The sequence below is a fragment of the Abramis brama genome (genome assembly GCF_963993115.1).
Source record: "Abramis brama genome assembly, chromosome: 7".
Taxonomy (NCBI): Eukaryota; Metazoa; Chordata; class Actinopteri; order Cypriniformes; family Leuciscidae; genus Abramis; species Abramis brama.
This window is the reverse complement of record NC_139969.1, coordinates 7,187,859-7,207,333: the sequence shown is the minus strand read 5'-3', so window position 1 is coordinate 7,207,333 and position 19,475 is coordinate 7,187,859. Positions and strand designations below refer to the sequence as shown.

At 35.9% G+C, this 19,475-nt stretch overlaps 1 protein-coding gene across 9 annotated transcripts in view; it reads right to left on the bottom strand.

Annotated features, from left to right (window-relative positions):
* Positions 1-19,475, bottom strand: part of pfkpb (phosphofructokinase, platelet b) — a 23,108-nt gene extending 3,633 nt beyond the window's left edge. The window contains exons 1-21 of one of the 9 annotated variants that reach the window (XM_084119772.1): positions 19,126-19,475; positions 17,694-17,767; positions 16,379-16,456; positions 15,644-15,833; positions 15,366-15,531; positions 14,395-14,439; positions 14,207-14,315; positions 12,911-13,006; positions 11,632-11,724; positions 11,402-11,527; positions 10,997-11,061; positions 10,783-10,852; positions 10,635-10,661; positions 9,360-9,506; positions 8,372-8,442; positions 8,181-8,268; positions 3,474-3,626; positions 910-1,074; positions 597-658; positions 360-471; positions 170-269 (exon numbers count right to left, since the gene is read on the bottom strand). In XM_084119772.1, the coding sequence (XP_083975898.1) occupies positions 170-269; positions 360-471; positions 597-658; positions 910-1,074; positions 3,474-3,626; positions 8,181-8,268; positions 8,372-8,442; positions 9,360-9,506; positions 10,635-10,661; positions 10,783-10,852; positions 10,997-11,061; positions 11,402-11,527; positions 11,632-11,724; positions 12,911-13,006; positions 14,207-14,315; positions 14,395-14,439; positions 15,366-15,531; positions 15,644-15,833; positions 16,379-16,456; positions 17,694-17,767; positions 19,126-19,210 (2,122 nt within the window). In that variant the 5' untranslated portion in view covers positions 19,211-19,475. Of the gene's footprint in view, positions 1-169; positions 270-359; positions 472-596; positions 659-909; positions 1,075-3,473; positions 3,627-6,824; positions 6,978-8,180; positions 8,269-8,371; positions 8,443-9,359; positions 9,507-10,634; positions 10,662-10,782; positions 10,853-10,996; positions 11,062-11,401; positions 11,528-11,631; positions 11,725-12,737; positions 12,834-12,910; positions 13,007-14,206; positions 14,316-14,394; positions 14,440-15,365; positions 15,532-15,643; positions 15,834-16,378; positions 16,457-17,693; positions 17,768-19,125 lie in introns of all 9 variants that reach the window. The other 8 variants (XM_084119771.1, XM_084119769.1, XM_084119777.1 and 5 more) reach the window with 8 other exon arrangements.

Here is a 19,475-nt window from a genome sequence, read left to right as displayed (position 1 = left end):
ATAATTACATAAATGTATCTGGTGCAGAAATGATCTGAGACTATCAGCATGTCATTTCCTGGAGCTGTGTGAAAGTGTAAGTTTGCTGTTGCTGCTTTAGCAAGGACAGAGTCTGAGTTCACACAATCCCAGAATGCATCTTTACAGGAGTGATTTGATTTCTCTTTACCTTCTCTGTAAAACTCTTTGAGCTTCTTGGAGATCCACTGCATGGCTTTAGCAGCGATCTTGGTGCCAAAGTTCCTGTCGAACGGCGAAGGAGCACCACCCTACAGGACATCATAACGTGACAAATGAACAATATTCTGATCATGTTCAATTGTTTTCCTGTGTGTGTGTGTGTGTGTGTGTGTGTGTACCTGCTGCATGTGTCCCAGGACGTTCTTCCTGCAGTCAAAGACTCCTTTGCCCTCTTCAGTGTACAGCTGGTAGATAAAGTCAGTTGTGTAGTTCTCACTGCAGTTCTCATTCCTGTAAAACACACACACACACATACAATCACGCCTCACTCCTTCTACACATACAGATCTACATGATACAGCTGAATGAAATCAGTGTGGTGTATAAATGCTGTATGTACCATATATAGATCATACCTGAGCACTAAACCCCTCTGGATGCTAGTCTTCATCTTCTCAGTTAAATGTTCGACGTTAGACTGAAAAATAGAGCACTCATAAAAACTCAGCATGACGCTCTCTCTCTCTCTGTTTCTTTAAATAGTACACACTGCTATATATTCTTCCCTGCGCATGGGACAGAGCAGACAGAGGACGGGGAAGGAGAGAACACTGTAATCACCTTATCCATTCTATAGTTACACTGCAGGTGTAACATAGGTGTATATTTGAAATATTATATTCAGATAATACATTGCAGTGAATATGGACAGAAGTGCATGTCTCTCACCTGTAGGTCTCGGATGTCAAACGGCTCTTCATAGATGTAGGCTGCATCGGCTCCGGCCGCCAGCCCCCCCACCGTCGCCAGATAACCACAGTATCCGCCCATCGTCTCAATGATGAACACGCGCCGCTTGGTCCCGCTGGCGGACTGCTTTATCCGATCACACGTCTAACACACACATTGTAATGGTTTAAGAATGAAGCCTATCCGTTACTCATGCACACACACTTCATTAACGGACAGAGTTCAGACTGCCGTTCTGACACACAACCTCAGACATACGGGATATTAAAGATGCATTCAAGTATAACACAAGTACTGAAGCATGGTCCAAAATGAACTGGCCAACAGTGGGTAATTTATTTATATATTTTAAATAATTATTGAAAAAATAATATTATTTCATATATTATATAATATATCAATAACATTTATTTTTAAATAACATTTCATAAAATTGTTCCGTGCATTATTTTTCATTAAAAACAAATATTTTGTGCATATTACAATTAAATTATTTAGTTCTTTATCAGAGTTAAGTTTTTGAATTATACATGTTCTCCATATACACTTTGTCCATGTATAAAGTTGCACTTCCAACCAATTTTATGCTCACAGTTGGCACTTGTTGAGTGTTAATTTTGGACCTGTACGCAAGACATCGCATGCAAGCACGAGACACAATATAGTTCACAACAATAGAGAACATACATGTGGTTCCAACTCATAAAATAAGTGATTTTTGTGAGGATCCATGTTTACCATGCAACTTGGGAAAATATACAAACTTTCAGATCAGCATATAAATCTGTTCCTGTAGTGGACAAACACAGTTTGGTTATGTTATATAACCACGGATAATGTATCTCACATCTAAAGCCTAATATCTCACGGGCAGATATCTAAACAATTAAATGAAACCTGGAAAAACATTCTGTATGCGTTTCTCGTGACCGTTTCTCGTGACTTCCAGACATGATCGTAAAATTGTAAAAGGGCACTAAATAGTTTTTTCCACTTGAAAAATTATATTTTTATAATAAATTGTAAAAATATACAAAATATATATTTCTTATAACTCGCATGCAATTATATTCTTATTAGTTTCTTTTCTTATTAATTAATTTCTTATATCTCCCAGGCATAATCATAAATTCATACAGGTGCACTAAATGTTTTCCACTTGAAAAATATATATAAAATTTTTTTTTATATATATATATATATATATATATAGTACATTTGACAAATCCATTTAAAATGTTTTTTGTCAAATACATTTAGTGTTTTTTTTTATTTTACCCAAAAGCAATATTGAGATCACATGACCAGCCGAATACTACAGTATACTCACTTAGGGTGTGTTCGACTTCATGTGGCGCTGCGCAGACCGACCGGCGAGAGTTCATGAAGCAACAGAAACACTTTTCATGTACTGCTTAATACAGCGCCATCTGTACAAGAATAAAGTTCAACATAAGCCTATACTATTTAAATACCAATAAAGTGGGTCTATATATTTTTATCTATGTTATTTTGATAAACATGACACAATATAACATTAAGGTTATGACATTAACTTTTTTTGCTCACCAGCCACTGTGGCTATAGTGGTTTTCCAAAGTTACTAGCCACAATTTTGATATCGATACCATGAGGAAATACCGCCGTCTAGATATTTTTAATATTATCTAATAATTTGATAATAATAATTTGCTGTCACTTTAAGACCCGACACACAGATCCCTTATTCTGTTACAGATGTGTTTTCTTTCTCAACTGTTTACGTTATCTTAAAACATAAATGACTGTGTTTACATGAATACTCGCCAAGACCGGCATTTTGACATTATTTTGTGTGTATTTGACTGTTTAAGCAGCAAAAAATAACTCAATTTAATGTGAGGTGGCTTATATGCGCAATTTGGGTTTAAGCACAAAATCTGCGGGAATGAGTGAAATTATGCCCAATACGCACAATCATGCTGAAATTCAAGCCCTGTAACAGCAACAATATTCATCCAGAGAAAATGAAACAAGTGAGTGAGGGGAGGCGGGTTTGTGTGTCAACTTGCTGTGTGGTCATCAGAGCTTATGCAGCCGCTCTGGACACGCTGCTTTCGAATCACTCTCGCGGTACTTTGATGCCATATGTCACAATGAAGCTGTCTCAAGTCGGACAAAATTTCTAATCCGCAATTCCGCATGCAGTGCTTCAAGTCAGATGCCGATCGGTCTGCGCAGCGCCACATGAAGTCGAACACACCTGTTATCTTGGTAAACCCCCATTACTGTACACTTCCTCTTGGAATAAATGAATCATTCATGCGAAAGGGGAAGTTCTACAATGGTACTGATAACCAAAAACATTTTCTTGCGTGTGATGCTGAATCCACACAGTAGGTGTCAGTATAAAATCCAAGAATGCTGTGATTTGTTTTTTTGTCTCAGTCTTAGATTACCTAGAATGACTTAGTGCACCTTTAAAGATACAGTCTGACAAATTCTTTTTATTTCCACTGTACTAATCGACATCTGGCTTTCCGGGTGAGGGTGGTGTGTCTTACCTCCACTATGGCATTGAGGGAAGTGTCAGCGCCAATGCTGAAGTCAGTGCCGGCTACATTATTACTGATGGTGGCGGGCAGCATGCACATGGGCACACAGAACTCCTCATAACTGCTGCGGGCATCCACCAGCTGCAGCAAACTCTCAAAGGCCTGCAGCAGTGCACATGCATTAGGACGATTGCTCACTTACTCTCTTACTAGTGTACACAAAACAGGACGTCCTTTCTGACTGTTTTGAGAGGGAAAAAGTGTTTCCTGTCTGCTCAAGACGACTAAGTCGAAAGTTGACCACCAGATCCTCGTGACGTGGGCATGGCATTGGCTAAATGGTGACTGAGGCAAGTTATTTAGAAAGCAGGAAACCTCACAATAACCAAAGTGTGACCGACTGCACAACCACACCAAACAGCAGCACAACCAGACCTTAAACAGCACAACAAAACACACACGTGCAGACAGAAACACACAAGACATCAGGCCAGGCCCAAAACAGCATGCAGTTAGTCGCACTTACATTTGATTTGATTTGTACAACTTAATGTCTATGGACAGCATATGCAGTATGAATTTAAACTGAAAAAAATAATGCATGAAATTGGCAGTGTGCCACAAAACCCAGCTAACAAAGACTGAGAACTTTAGCTAACGTTCTGACAATATTCTTCCAGTAACGTTAATATAATATTGGTTCAAACTTATTGTTACTAGTTTCAGAATGTTCGGAGAACATTCAAGAGTAACGTGTGAAGAATGATAAAATGAATTATTTCTTACCATTGACATAAAATGTTTTGAAAGTTCAGAGAACATTCAGAAATAAAGTTTTCTTAACTAAATGGGAACATTAGCAAAATGTTCTTAGAAGATATTTTTGTTAGCAGGGAATGGTGTCCATAATCATTCAGTTTTAACTTATAAGAAATATTTCATTAATCCATTAGCATCAGTGATTAAGAGTATTTTAGGAGCATGTAATTATTTGTTATTGCTGAAACACAAAATAAAAGCTTATTCCACGACATAAATAGGATATACATTAAAGTTTTCCCATTAAAATTAATGAAAAATTCTGTATTGACCAAATGGTTTTATTTGTTAGTGATGTTATTCACGGTCAAATGCTTTTGAACTCAATTCCTAATACTTAGTCTCAGGACATTAATTCATGTGTTAATTTGTTCAGAAGTATTTATATATATATATATTTTTTTTTTCTTATACAGCAGAACTGAGCTCAAAGGTACAAGATTAATAAGTATATTAATCTTCATCTCACAGTGTATATAACTAAAGGTATATTGATAAATGAAACAGAATGGAAAACTTTTAGATCATTTTGGCAGCACATGCATTATAATCAAACATAAAATGCAAAAAAAATTGCAATTTGGATCTCATTATGATTGTGCTACTTTGTTGGACCAGGCCTGCAATATAAACACACACCACGGGTACAAACACACAGTTATACAGTCAGATGCAGGACTGGGTGACAGATTGTGCTGTGACCACATGCGTTCGTCTCCAGACACGCTGATTCAGTCAGGCCGCAGTGACCAACCTCAGCCCATCATCACACACGGCGATATCCCACCCCAACAAATGCAGCTTTACTTCATGCTACAAATCAAAGCTCTATCCAGAGAGCACTGTAAGTATGTTTACATGCACTTTAAAAGTTCGATTTCAGTCGGACAAAGGTAATTTGTTTTAAATGTCACTTATAGAGTGAGATTAAACTACACTGTAAAAAAATATTTTTCAAAGTTGTAAATACAAACATGATTATCGAAGTACGTTTTACAATAAAATACTATTTCAGTCTTTGAAATTTCACATTTAATTAAATGTGTTACTTGCAGATTCTCTGTCATTATTTGTGAAATTTACAAGCAATTTCTGAGTAAAAATAGTTTCTACACCAATTTTGTTTTCAGTGTAGTTGTAGTATGTATGCATGTTAATTGGACTACAGTTTGCCTGAACGGTTGTGTGCAGGCTCTGAAAGACAGAGGTGATCAAGGCCATAATCATGTCTCAAACATTGGGGGGACCAAACCAAAGTAGTAATAATCTTTTTATTTAAATGAATTAAATAATTAAAGGATTGTTAATTAATTTGTACTATTTGCAAATAGTATTTTTATTTGAATACATACATTAACTCTTATGGCAAATAAAGTATGTCCTTAAAGTATGTAAATTTAAGGCCTCTGTTAATGTTTCTTGTCTCATCACATTCAGTTATGAATTAATTTAAAAAGTTGAGTGGTTCCCATCACTGAATATTACCATTGATCATTAAACATTTCTATCATAAAACAGTTTTGCTTAGCTATTTACACTCGTTCACAGTTAAAACTGAAGCGTTGGGCTCCTGTGAACAGTAAGGCCTGCATTCTTTGATTTGATTGGCCATCTCAATCTTTTTAGCATTGATAAGCACTGTTAGACCACAGAGACAGAGCAGCCTAAAATGCAACTTTTAAAACTTTTAAAACATAATGAAGTGCAGCAGATTAGCATCAAGAATATTTGGGGGACAGTTTGGCAACATCTCATCCCCTTAAATGTCTATGGTTGTTACGGCCCTGTATAAGATTACATATTGTGTCATGCACTCTTAATTAAGGTTCCAAAAGTTTTTGCAGTGATGCCATATAGAAGATACATTTTTGGTTCCCCAAAGAACGTTTCAGTAAACAGTTCTTTAAAAAAAACTATTTTGTTTTCTTAGTGTGAAGAATATTTAATAATGTAACAAATCTTTTTTCCAGTATAAAGAACCTTTTGTGCAATGAAAAGGTTCCATGGATGTTAAAGGTTCTTCATGGAACCATAGATGCCAATAAAGAACCTTTATTTTTAAGCGTGTGTACTAAGTCAGATAAAACTGTAGCTTGACTACCCAAAACCCACAAAAGCTTGATTGTAACTGTACATGTAAACATACTTAATCCTACATCATCCTCTATCAATAATTCTACCAAACACCCTGTTAAATAGCTCTACCTAAACTGAAAAAGACATAACTTTCCCTCACCCTAATGCATATAAATATACCTTATTCCACCAAATATAGCTCTATCACACTTTATATTTTCTGCATAAGTTCTACATTTGCATCTAAAATCCAAAATGATCTAGGCTTACTGTTACGATATTCACAAAATGTAATTTATCCTTCAAGTATTTCGCGTATGACCTGTGTGTTTCCTGACAGGGAGGTTGGTCATCATCAGCCATGACCTTTCAGCGTATCTTACTGACAGTGCTCTTGACAAACAGATATACATGCCCACCCCCCCACACACACACACTCTTTGACACGAGTGTGTGACATCTTACATCCGTGATGGCGTTGAGGGCCGTGTCTGCCCCGATGCTCAGATCTGAGCCGGGGATATTGTTGGACACAGTGGCCGGGACCATCACCATGGGAACACAAAGCTCTGTGTGTTTGGAACGAGCTGCTTGCAGCTCCATCAACCCCAAATATGCCTGCGGTCAGAGCAAGACTTACGGGTCACTGGCTAGAATTATGGGTAATATTAAGAAGCGGAAGGGAGCCATGCCCACTTTTATTATGAAGGTAGGAAGAGACTGGAAGTATTTATGTAGAAGTTTTACAGTACGATTGTGAAATGACAGATGAAACACAAAACAATTGAAACTCTTACTGTCTTTTCGACATGATATTATAAAGATCAGGAAAAAATACAAAATGTGTCACCATATTGATGAAGAGCCTTTTTGCAACAATACTGCATGTTATCAGATTTTCGTCAGTAAATAGTTCAGTATCTTCAGTAATTTATTGCATTGACTATTGCATATCTTTTGTTCAAAAGTTTGGGATTGGTGAGATTTTTTTTATGTTTTTAAGAGAAGTCTCTCATGCTCACTAAGGATGCATAAACAGTTGACTTACAAACAGTAAAAACAGTGATATTAAGATATTATTTAAAAAAAAAAAGTTTTATATTATAATAATTACAAATAAAAATATTATAAATATATTATGCATTTTAATTTCTTTCCTACTGAAAAATCTCACTGACCCCAAAAATGTTGAACTGTAGTGTATAATGTAATGATTTTAATCTATTTATTATACTGTAAGATATGTTTTGTTGAAATAAGATAATTTCAAAACAAATAAATGTTGTGCCTCAGTTATTAAATTAAATATTATTTTGTTACAAACTAATTAATATCTGGTAGCAATAGAAAATAAAAACACTGTAAATTACTGTTTCTCGTCTGTAAATAACAATTTGTAATAAATACTATAAAACATATCATCATGGCTTCATTTAAAGGTGCAGTAAGCGAATTCTGAGAAACGAAACGTTGTTTCGGACCGAGCACCAAAACGCACGTGTAGCCAATCAGCAGTAAGGGGCGTGTCCACTCATTGGGGAGGAAATGCCTGTGTTGCATACGGTGTTGGTGAATTTGGGGGTGGGGCTATCAAGATAGGGGTGTGATCCTTTTGGGTAGGAGTGTGTTTGTTTTTGTGATTTCAAATATTAACAGCGTTTCTCAGAAATCCTGTACTGCACCTTTATGACAAAAAAGAGACACAATTGCACATGATCATAATGAATAGCAAGAAAGTTATAGAATCATAATCTTATTTTACTTATTAATACACATATGTACATAAATGTAGACAAATACTGTAAATATTACATTACATACCTCAAATCCTCCGATAACCAGTAAAGCATTGATGTTGTGAATGCTCATTTGTTCTGCAATTTTATCAATGTGTTTTGCTGGGAGAGTTCTGAAAAAATATATTTCAGGATATTAGAAAGCATCTTATTCAGTGCATAAAAGCATATCAGTGTCTTTTTCACTGAAAACGGCCCTCAGAAATATAATCTTACCTTTTTGTGCCTAGCAGGGACCCGCCCTGGCCTGTCCAGCCCCCAACATCACCCCACTTTATTTCTTTTATCTGCAGAACAAATCTAAGTAAATATGGGATCATGGACCTTTGCTTGAGTTTTGAATTGTTAACTCTTTATAAACTGCTATGCTGAAAAGTATGATCACTGATACTTAATACTGTCAATAAGAGTTTAATGTTGTTTTTCTTTCTCATAATATACATCCCAGATATTAAGCATTCATTTCTTACAAAGAGAAACCTTGTGAAACCACTGGAAACATACAATCACATTTAAGGGATATTTGGGCAAAAAACAATCAAGAAAACTCCTCAAACTTGCATTTAATTAGAATACACAGAGCATTAGCACCATTTCCTCTGAATGAGGCAAGTAGTATAAAGTGGATCTGTAATGCTATACTAGGTTAAATATGGCACTGAGCACAATGCAGCAGGGGATTGTGGGAGGGAATAATGGGCTTACTGTAATCATGACTGTTTATCTCATTCGGCAAGGGACTGATTTATATACACACGTCTATATGCTACGTCTATATATCTCACAGTGTTTCACAGACTAATAATAATATATTATCTTTACCAGTAACATTGTACGTTTCAAAAATCTTTCTTAAAGGTAAAATTGTTGGTTGTGATGAAAATAATGCCACAACAATGTAATATTTGTAAAAACAAAACAAAAAAACAATTATAAATAATTTACCTTTTGAATTTTTTTACATTTACTTCACTGTTTGTTTAGATTATCAAACTTTCTTTTATCAAAAATTCTTTGAATGTTTTTAAAATGTATTTTCCTATTTTAAAATCTTTTGAAGTCTGGCTCTGGGAGAAGAGTAAAACAATGAAATATCTATATAAAAAGCTTTTGAAAAGTTCCTAAGATCATCAACATAAAAAAGTGTCCATATTTAAAGAAACACCAATTATACATAAAGGTCTGTTAGTTTGTGTTGCGTTACCTGTCCCTTATAGAAGCCCTCGAATCCGTCACTAACAGCAAACATAGTGTGGCCTTCTGTGATCCCGACCCTGATGGCCGAACGCACGGCTGCGTTCATGCCAGCTGCAGGAGCGCCGACATTCAATACGGCCACATTAAATGAACTCTAGTGAAGAGAAGAGAGCATATCACACACCATACACATAATGAAACACAAAACCATTTAAAAGGAAGGTTTATATAACCAATCAGAAGTCAGGCCTCAAAGTGAGCTCAAAGTATCTGCTCCCTGCTATTACATAGACTGCATAAGACATGCAGAAATGTTTATAGAACAATACACTGTTAAGTCTTATTTGATACACAACCAAAACAACAGAACAAAATCCTGGATTAAGCTGCATTTGTGAGTAAATCACTCAAAAAAGCACTGTAATCATGTACATGTGGTCTGTGGTCATGTGCCTCTGATTTTAACTTTCTTCACGTTCAGGATAAAATGTTCTATTTTTATTGTCTATGCAACTACCTTTGAATCTACTGTATTCTATAGAGTGCATGTTTTGTTAAGTGATCTGTGGAAGCCTCATGTCAATGTGATTTCAAATAAATGTTGTTCTTTTGAACTTTATATTCAATCAAGAATCTTGAAATTGTATGTTTCAACACTGATAATAATAATAAATGTTTCTTGAGCATTAAATCAGCCTATTAGAATGGTTTCTGAAGGATAATGTGACTCTGAAGACTGGAGTAATGATGCTGAAAATTCAGCTTTGCCATCACAAGAATACATTACATTTTAAATTATATTCAGATTCAGAGAATAGTAAAAATAAATAAATAATAATAATTAAAAAAAACACACTCTATAATGGTTAAATTTAGCAGTTAATCTGCGAATCACATGTGTGCCGAATCGTGGGGCCTGGTCTGTACGGATCACGGATCAACTCATGGATCATTATGATTGCTAATCTTACCAGAGATGGAGAAAAATCCTACTCCCTGTCCCTGTCCCCAAAAATGTTGGTACTCAAAAGCACTTCCCTCCACGTTTTCTGCTGTGCATCGTTTATTTTTACCACGCATGCACACCAGTTATGTGCACTCCTGTATATAGTGTATTTTAGACTTAAAAATATATGGAAAAGTTCAGAAACCTAATCAGGAGACAAAGCATTGACTATTCTCTATTCTATATTCTATTCTATTCTATTCTATTCTATTCTATTCTATTCTATTCTATTCTATTCTATTCTATTCTATTCTATATTCCATGTACAGTACATACATGACAATGGCCTTCCAGCATTCCATCCTCATCCACACAAGAAAATAAATAAACATTGAGCTTTCAATATCACAGAAAGTGGCTCAATCAGACCAAACATGTTGTACAAAATATACATTATGTCTTGTTCGCATTATGACTGACTTACATTTGGAAATTCAGTATCAAACTTGCGGTGAGACAGGAGTTTGTAGGTATTCAGGTTGTTTTCAAAACTTCTAAAATACAAAAAAAAGAGTAAAAGGATTTAAAAGCCATTCAGACATTTCTTGTTGTGATAAAAAGTGCATAAACGGATATTATGAATATTTTTTCCATTGACATCTGCTCTGTAGAGTAAAATTATGATTTTTGTGTGTTACCTGCCACGCAGCTTTACAGCTTCTTCAAATCTCTTCTCATCCATGGCCTTCTGGACCTCCTGCGTCTGTAGTATGACAAACTATCAAACTGACAACTCCAAAACTCCCAAACAGAGCATCAAACTACAAGCAAATACTATTTTGATTGAACTAAACTGAGATTCAGGATTGGCTGTTAATTTTAAGTTTGTATGGACCACGTTGTCTATATGCAGCAATATAAAGTATAACTCTGTAATAAAAAAAATCTCAATTAAATCTAACCAATTTTACTGATACAGATGTGGAAAGACGACAGGAAACAGGAACTTGCTCTAACTGCTAGACCAAAGCTCCCAGATTTAATAAACGTTACCATAAACTTTAAAACCCAAAAGTCTGTGATTAGTTAAGTTCCTTTCTCACCATCTGAACGCACTCCATCAGAGGCACCCTGACAGCCTGGTTCCCACACAGAGACACCACACACGCCGGAGTGCCAGGAGACGCTTCTAACAGGGCCAGCACGGCTTCCACTCCCATACGACTCGCCTACAGAGGACCAGAGGAGAGATAGAGAACTGTGTGATAGAGAGTAAATACAACATGCTAAAGTGTGTTTTGTCTAATTCAATAAAATACAGTCAGGACCATACCAAAATGCGGTCAAAGGCAGAGGGTGTTCCTCCTCGCTGGACGTGACCCAGAATGGTGACCCGCGTGTCAAACCCCAAACAGCGTACAACCAGCTGCAGTAGAGAGTCACACAATATTCACTTCAACTCAAATACAGATGTTCCTCAAACAGATCCAGCATGATCATGAAGACTACTGTTCAAAAGATTTTTTTTTTTTTAAACAAGTCTCTTACTGTAAGTCTCTTTTGATCACCATTTAGTGGATCAAAAACTCATAAAAAATGTAATATAGCGAAATATGAATAAAATTTAAAATAACTGTTTTCTGACTTAATATACTTTAAAATGTAATTTATTCCTGTGATGCAAAGCTCTATTTTCAGCATCATTACTCCAGTCGTCAGAGTCACATGATCCTTCAGAAATCATTCTAATATGCAAATTTGCTGCTCAAGGAACATTACTTATTATTATTATTATTATTAATATTGAAAACTTAATATGTTTGTGCTGCTTAATATTTTTGTGGAACCTGATTTTTTTTTTAAGGATTCTTTGAGGATAAGAAAGTTCAAAAGAACAAAAAAATTGTGGTTTAGTGTTTTTTCACAATTTTTTGAACAATTTAATCCATCCTTGTTGATTAAAAGTATTAATTTATTTGAAAAAAAAAATCTTTTGAACAGTAGTGTAGATGGATTTATTAATAATGTCAGACTGAACTTGGAAACCAAGCTCAAAACTCCAACATGAATTAAAACATGCATGCATGAACATAGCAATATTTCTAAAGGGGTTTATTCTGAAGGCAAGCGCAGCAAACATAACCACAGACATGCATGATGAAAGAGAAATGTGTGTGACTTAAAGGCATAGATGTAAGTAACACACAGATCAAAACTGTTACAATCAGTGTACTAAATGAAGAGAAGTATCACATGGAAACACGCACAGTTGATACTTACACAAAAAGATAAAACTCAAATCCAAAACATGCATTTGTTATTACAACAACAAAATAAGGACATAGAAAGTAAAAAATAAATAAATTCTGAAGTATTTTGTTGAGAAGGAAAGCTGTCATTTATAGGCTGATAAATGTGCTGTAGCTGTGCATTACTCACGTCCTTTATAAGGTCTGTGGTTATGGGCTTGTTGTTATGGTCTATTGCACCTTCAGCTACTATGATGATATTAAGCCGTTTCTTATCAGCACGATTCTACAAGGGAAAAAAAGCACGCACACACACATTCGTACATACATACACACTGGTGAGAAGAGGGAGAAGATACTCACGTCCTTCACTTCATTAGAGCTGATGGGGTTTCCATTTCTGTCTCTGGCTCCCTCAGCCACTATGATTATATTAAGACGAGAACCTCGCAAACGGCTCTGCAGGACAAACACTGGAGGACTGAAACATGCTGTGTGTGTGTGTGTGTGTGTGTGTGTGTGTGTGTGTGTGTGTGTGTGTGTGTGTGTGTGTGTGTGTGTGTGTGTGTGAATTGGCATGTATGCATGAGTGTGTTGTGTGAATGTGTTCAGCTGCTTGGGAAACTGTAGCAAGCTAAACCACAAGCTAGTACTGTCAAGTTATTCTATAGAAAAAGTGTCTTCCTACACTACAAGCTACTAAAACAAATGGCTAAGTACATTAAAGCTATAAGATATTAAATAATCTAAATATCAGTTGAGATTATATGATTCAGTTAAAAAAGAGAAGCATTTTTCTGGCACAAAAACAATAGATCAATTAGTGACAGCATCAAACTTAATCTATTAATACAAATATTTTTTATACTAAACTAATAAGAAAACACTTATTTTTATTATATTTATTACAGTATTTAATTACATGTTTCTTTTTTCTACAAAAAGACAACATAAAACAATGAAAGAGTTCCAGGAACACAACTGAGTGATGATTCAATGGATTCAGTGTTACTCAATTAATATTAGATAATGAAAGCTGCTTCTAACATTTATTCTAATGGTAATATATATATATATATATATATATATATATATATATATCATTATTTATTACAATTAAAGAATAGATTCAAATAAATTATTCAAATAATTTTTTTAAACATTTATATTTTTAAAAGGATACATAAAAAATAATATATAATATATACTCATTCTCATATTATTATCTCTAATATAATTCTCTTAATTCAAAATAATATATAGTTCTCTCTTTCTCTACATTTCTGCATTTCACTTTAGCTCTAGCTTGTGTGCTAATCTAGCTCACACTTGAAATCTCCACAAATACTGTTGGCTCTGATGACAAATTGCGTGTGATGTTCCTCATTTGTAAGTCGCTTTGAATAAAAGCACATGCTAAATGAATAAATGTAAATTACTTCAGCTTGCTCGATTGCAAAGCTCCATGCACAATATAATGCAACATTAAAAAACAGTGATGCAATGTTTGGTCAGGCTACACTGCAACTGCTGTAAACGGTAGCTTGTTAGCTACTTGCGCTACTGAACAACGTAGTTAGGTTAGTAGTCTCTCTGCTTTAGTTGGTTTGAGCGTGGCTGTATGTTTCTGTGTGCATGTTTCTGTGTATGGAGTGTTACCTCTGATAGTTTGTGACACATCTGTTCCTCCCAGCCATCTTTGGGAGGCATTTCTGGAATCAGCACCCAGTCAGCTCCACACGCAAGAGCACTGACTAATGCTAGATACCTAACACACATACACACATGGTTTAATGCTGATTATAAACACATGTTTCTTTTTGAGTGTTTCAAGTCTATGGTCTTACCCGCAGTGTCTACCCATGACCTCCAGCACAAAGGTCCTCTGATGGCTAAAAGACACACAATATAAAAAAATAAATTACAATAAGGAGGGGGCAATTACATTAAGGAGAAATAATGATTTATTATTATTATTTCACTCTAATAGTAAAACACTTTAACACATATCGTTCAGAAAACTCGTATCTCCATATTTCATCATTTAAAAAAAAAAAATCCATTCATTACTATTGGTCACCCTTTACGTCTATCTGTGGGTTTTGCAAATATTTAACCAATGAAACGTATTAAAAAGAGCTTGTAACTAAACCTCGCAACTCCACTGGATCCTCAAACTGTCATTCAAACCTGCCTCTGAATGAAGTGCCAAATGCAGTTTGGACCGTCTTTGCTTGTTTGCAAAAAGGTAAATAAAGAACTGTTTGTTTGATTAAGTACAGCATTTTCTTTTGTAGTGTTTTCTATTCAAGAAACACTACATATATAAAGGCTAATGTTTTATGTATTTGAGGAGTAAACTTTATAACTTGTAAGTTGATGAAAACGTAACGCAAAGCACTTGCTGCCTCAGATGCAGCTGTTCTAATGATGGACAAAACATCTGTCCGACATCCACTGGTCAAACTCCATCTGAGCTTGATTGTGGTAGAATGTTAATAATATAATGACACATGCAAGTTTCTGATAAGCCACAATATGAAATTTGACAACACTGTTTAATTATTTAAAAAATACAATGTTTTTTTTCCCCCATTTCTTGATAGTATCGATTTTGGACATGAGGTTTCCGCCCAACGGCGACGATATACAGTTAAGTATGTGTGTAAGCTACTGGGGTCAGGGGTCAGGGGTGGGGGTGAGGGGTATTGGGGCCCTGGTTAGCGCCATGCCCTACTGTTGGGCAACAAAAATGTTTGCAAATTTAAATTGATTGGAATAACTGGGATTTTTTTGTAATGTAATTGTTAGCATATACCTTTGTGCGGTGGTCATAATGGCGTCCACCACTTCTATGATCCTGTGCAGTGCTGAGTCAGTGCCAATGGTCATATCTGTCCCACAGAAATCATTGTCTATCGAGCCAACCATCCCAACAATATGCAACGTAGAATGGGTTTGGGAAGCCTCTTCAGTGATTTGACCTGGGAGAGAGAAACAAATCATAGATACATAGAAAAATATACAGGTTTTATATTAATACAGTAAGAAATTACAAATCTTCATCCCATGTATAAGCCCCTCCTACTCTGCTACCTGACTGGACAAGCTCATCCAACAGTCCGCTCCACTCCTCCCTGAAGAGATTAGCTCCGGTCAAACTGCCATCTCCACCAATCACACACAAGTTAGTGATGCCACGCTGCACCAGGTTTAGAGCAGCACGCAAACGTCCCTCGTGGGTACGAAAATCCTTACAACGGGCGCTGCCAATCACAGTGCCACCCTGCACACATACAGTGACATTAAGAAAATAGGCTACACTGTAGTGTTGTCACACAAAAATCACAGATAATATTACTTATGGATCATCCATCACATTAGAAGTTGAAGGTAATGAAGGTGTTGCTTGCAAGCAGTATTTGATGCATACAGAAAATCTGGACAGAAAATGTTTTACATTACATAACATATATACATATAACTTTATATAACATATTTACATTATTATATATATATATACTGTATATATATTATAATATTATATGATTATATATATATTGTTATATAAACATTATATATATATATATATATATATATATATATATATATATATATTATAACATGTATTACATTTGTATGTTTTACATAGAATATAATAATATTAATTATTATATAATTATATTAATTATTTTTAATTATAATTAAAAAAAAATTAAAAAAAATCTGCAGCTCCAACAACACCCCTGCACTGTATCTTCTCTATTTTTGTGTGCTTGCTCAATTTTGTGTGTTTTTTTAGCTTTTAATATAATATGGAAGTTTGCTTACCACTTGTAACATACTGGAAACACTTTCCCATGATGCCTCTTTGATGTTGTCACCTCCATCCACCATGCCCTGGTAGCCCTGAGGGAAAAAAAACATTTATTTATGGACACCACCTTTTATCTGTGACAAGCTTTCATGTATGTCCTTTGTGGTCCACATAAACAATGCTGCTTGCTGTAATCCTAGATTCTTTATTTATCACTGCACAGTAAAGGTCATAGATACCAACATGAAATGACTACAGGGGGTTACATAGGGTTGCTAGTGTCGTGATCGGAGCACATAGTGCAACCTTCTGGCTACCCGTCCTCACCCTTAACCACTACATCGCAGCATAGTTAAAGTCACCATGAAATCAAAATGGACAGCTTTATTAATGGAATATTGTAGAATTTATTATAAATTATTTATTCATGCACATCATTTTTTTATATTAATGTGGCCTCGTAATCTTTAATCAAAATAACTTCCCTCCCTCTTGTAGCAACATCTCTTGTCTTCTCTAATGTGTTTACTGGTGCGAGGGCGTGACAACTTGTCACTCACATGAGATCGACCAATAGAAAACCACAACCATGCAACGATCCAATCAATTCCCTATGGACAAAATCAAGTCCCGGCCTACATTTTTTCTTGTTCGAAAAGCCATTGCAGTGACAAATCAGATCCTCCCTCGAAATCGGGTCTCTGTTAGGACCCCAAGCTATCCCATTGGCTCAAATTGATTTGAATAGATACTCTCAATAGCGCCTGATTACAATTACTACAAAATCATGTTAATAATGACAATTTATGTCTGTATTAGTTAGCTTATGTACTACAGCAGTTACCTGATTAGCCTGATAGCTTAGTTTATACATGCATTTGAACTTACCCTTCATGTATTCACAATCATCATTACATGTTAAATATCCAAATATTTCCGTTATAAAAAGAATGTAATGATGTTCAATTATTCACTTAATAGGCTATTATTAATAATTAATTAATTAATTAACAGTTTATCAAGTGAAAGAAATTGTGTTCAATTTGTTTTATGCACTGTATAGTAAGATATATATTTTAAATTAACATCGTTTTAATGTATTTAGTATAACCATTAACTGCTGATAGAGAACCGATTTCAAGGGAGGACCCGATTTGTCATGACACCGTTTCACTCAGATATACGTCACAGTAGGGAAGTAAAGACTATCTCAACTTCCGTTTCATGCTGTCTTTAAACAGTTAATGTCCTATATAAATTTCACAGAGAATACATAGGAATATATAGGTTCATAGTAGTTTAGATCTTAGGAATCAAAAGAAAAATCACCTCATGGACGAAATAAACTTTTGCTCCTACGTAGATTCCCATTCTGACCACTGCCCTCACAGCTGCATTCATACCTACATGAAGAAATACAGAAAAGACTGGTCATTCACAAATTCTGATGCATCAAAACGGTCATTTTAAACCATCAACAAAGATCTCCAGACCATTTGTGGCACAATAGAGGGATGAAAGGTGGAGGCTCTGCTCAGTATGTTCCCCAAAGTGCTGTGATCTGACAAGTTAAATTAAGCATCTATTCCCCTGAGGCAATGTCCAGCCTAACCCATAGTGATGGGAGGGCTGCTGTCAGGAAACCGTTGCTAGGAAACATAGTGCCATCACTATATGAACCAAGGTCAAAAGGGTGAAAAGTGGAAACTCTAGGAGTAGCAGTGCAATACAGCAATACACCCTTTTCCTATGAACTCCCATTATATAATTCATTCTTGTATACTGTAAATATAAAACTATTGTTTTAGGCTGGTGCAGGAAATGTGCACACACACATTCAACAGTAACAGGACATGTTTCTGTGGAGAATACAATTGTCTCTTCTAACTGAGATGCAGCTAATAAAGGGAGTCAGACATTGCATCACTGAGCAAAACAACGCTTCGTGACCTCTTTATTTCTCTCTTAAACATGCCGTAAAACAATGAACGTTTCATGCATGCATTGAGCGGAAATGATTATCCGAGGCTTGTTTTAACCCGCGCGCACTTGGGATGCCGTCGTTTTTTCCCACGTGATCACGGAATCATGGGAGTCTCGCTCTAATACTTGCCTGCCATCACGTAGACGCGCACTCATCCTTACCATTATATATGTATTACGATGACACATTAACAAATATTACACGCGATGCGCACAAAGATGCACAGGAAACACATAGACGGACAAAAAGCAAAAGATAGGCATATTAACGAATTTTAATGAATTTTCATTCATTCAAGATTTAGGCTGACTGTATAGCAAAGCCAATGTCAGCATAAAACGTATGACATAACGTAACGTTAAATGCTGCGTCATAAATATTATATTCCAGTTGCGATGAAAGTCGCACGAGCAGTTTACGCGTTGTCATGACGCTCGAGCTGTCATCAGCGATGCCAGTTCATTATTTTAATTAAATTATCTATAAACTATGTATTTAACCCTAAACTATCTATTTATAAACATATTCCAATCATATTTTAAAAATCCGTTTTTTTAGAAGGCTCATTAACGACTGAAAACATGCTTCGCAATCGCTATAAAAGTATTGATAAAGTAATTTTAGCGTCATTTTAAAGCCCGGAACTGCCGCGCCTTTCTGTTATCATCTGTTGCACTGATGTGTAATGATCAGATCAGCAAAGAAGTCAATCTGCCTTGATGTCGACCAAACAAGCACCCTATACATCCTATTCGGTTTGTTAAAGAAAAGAAATACCTTGAGCATCTCCACCGCTCGTCAAGACGCCGATGGACTTCCCTGCTCCAGAGAGGTTCTCGATGAACTTTCTACTGTCCGCCATTATTTCACGGATGTCTTTGCGACCAGAGTAATACCTTTAATTCCTGGTTGAAGTAAGAGCAATGCAAAGCAACCTGGAGAGGATAAAAGGCTCCGCTGCTCAACTTCTCCTCCGGTGTCGGACGTGCGCTTCGGCAACTCGCGCGCTCCGGTAGGCTGAACATCACCGCCCCGTACGGGATTGACAGCAGCGTCAGGCAATAGACCTGCGGATCACGTCTCATCTGGACGGGCTTACACCAATTGCCTCCCGATGTTATGTTAGG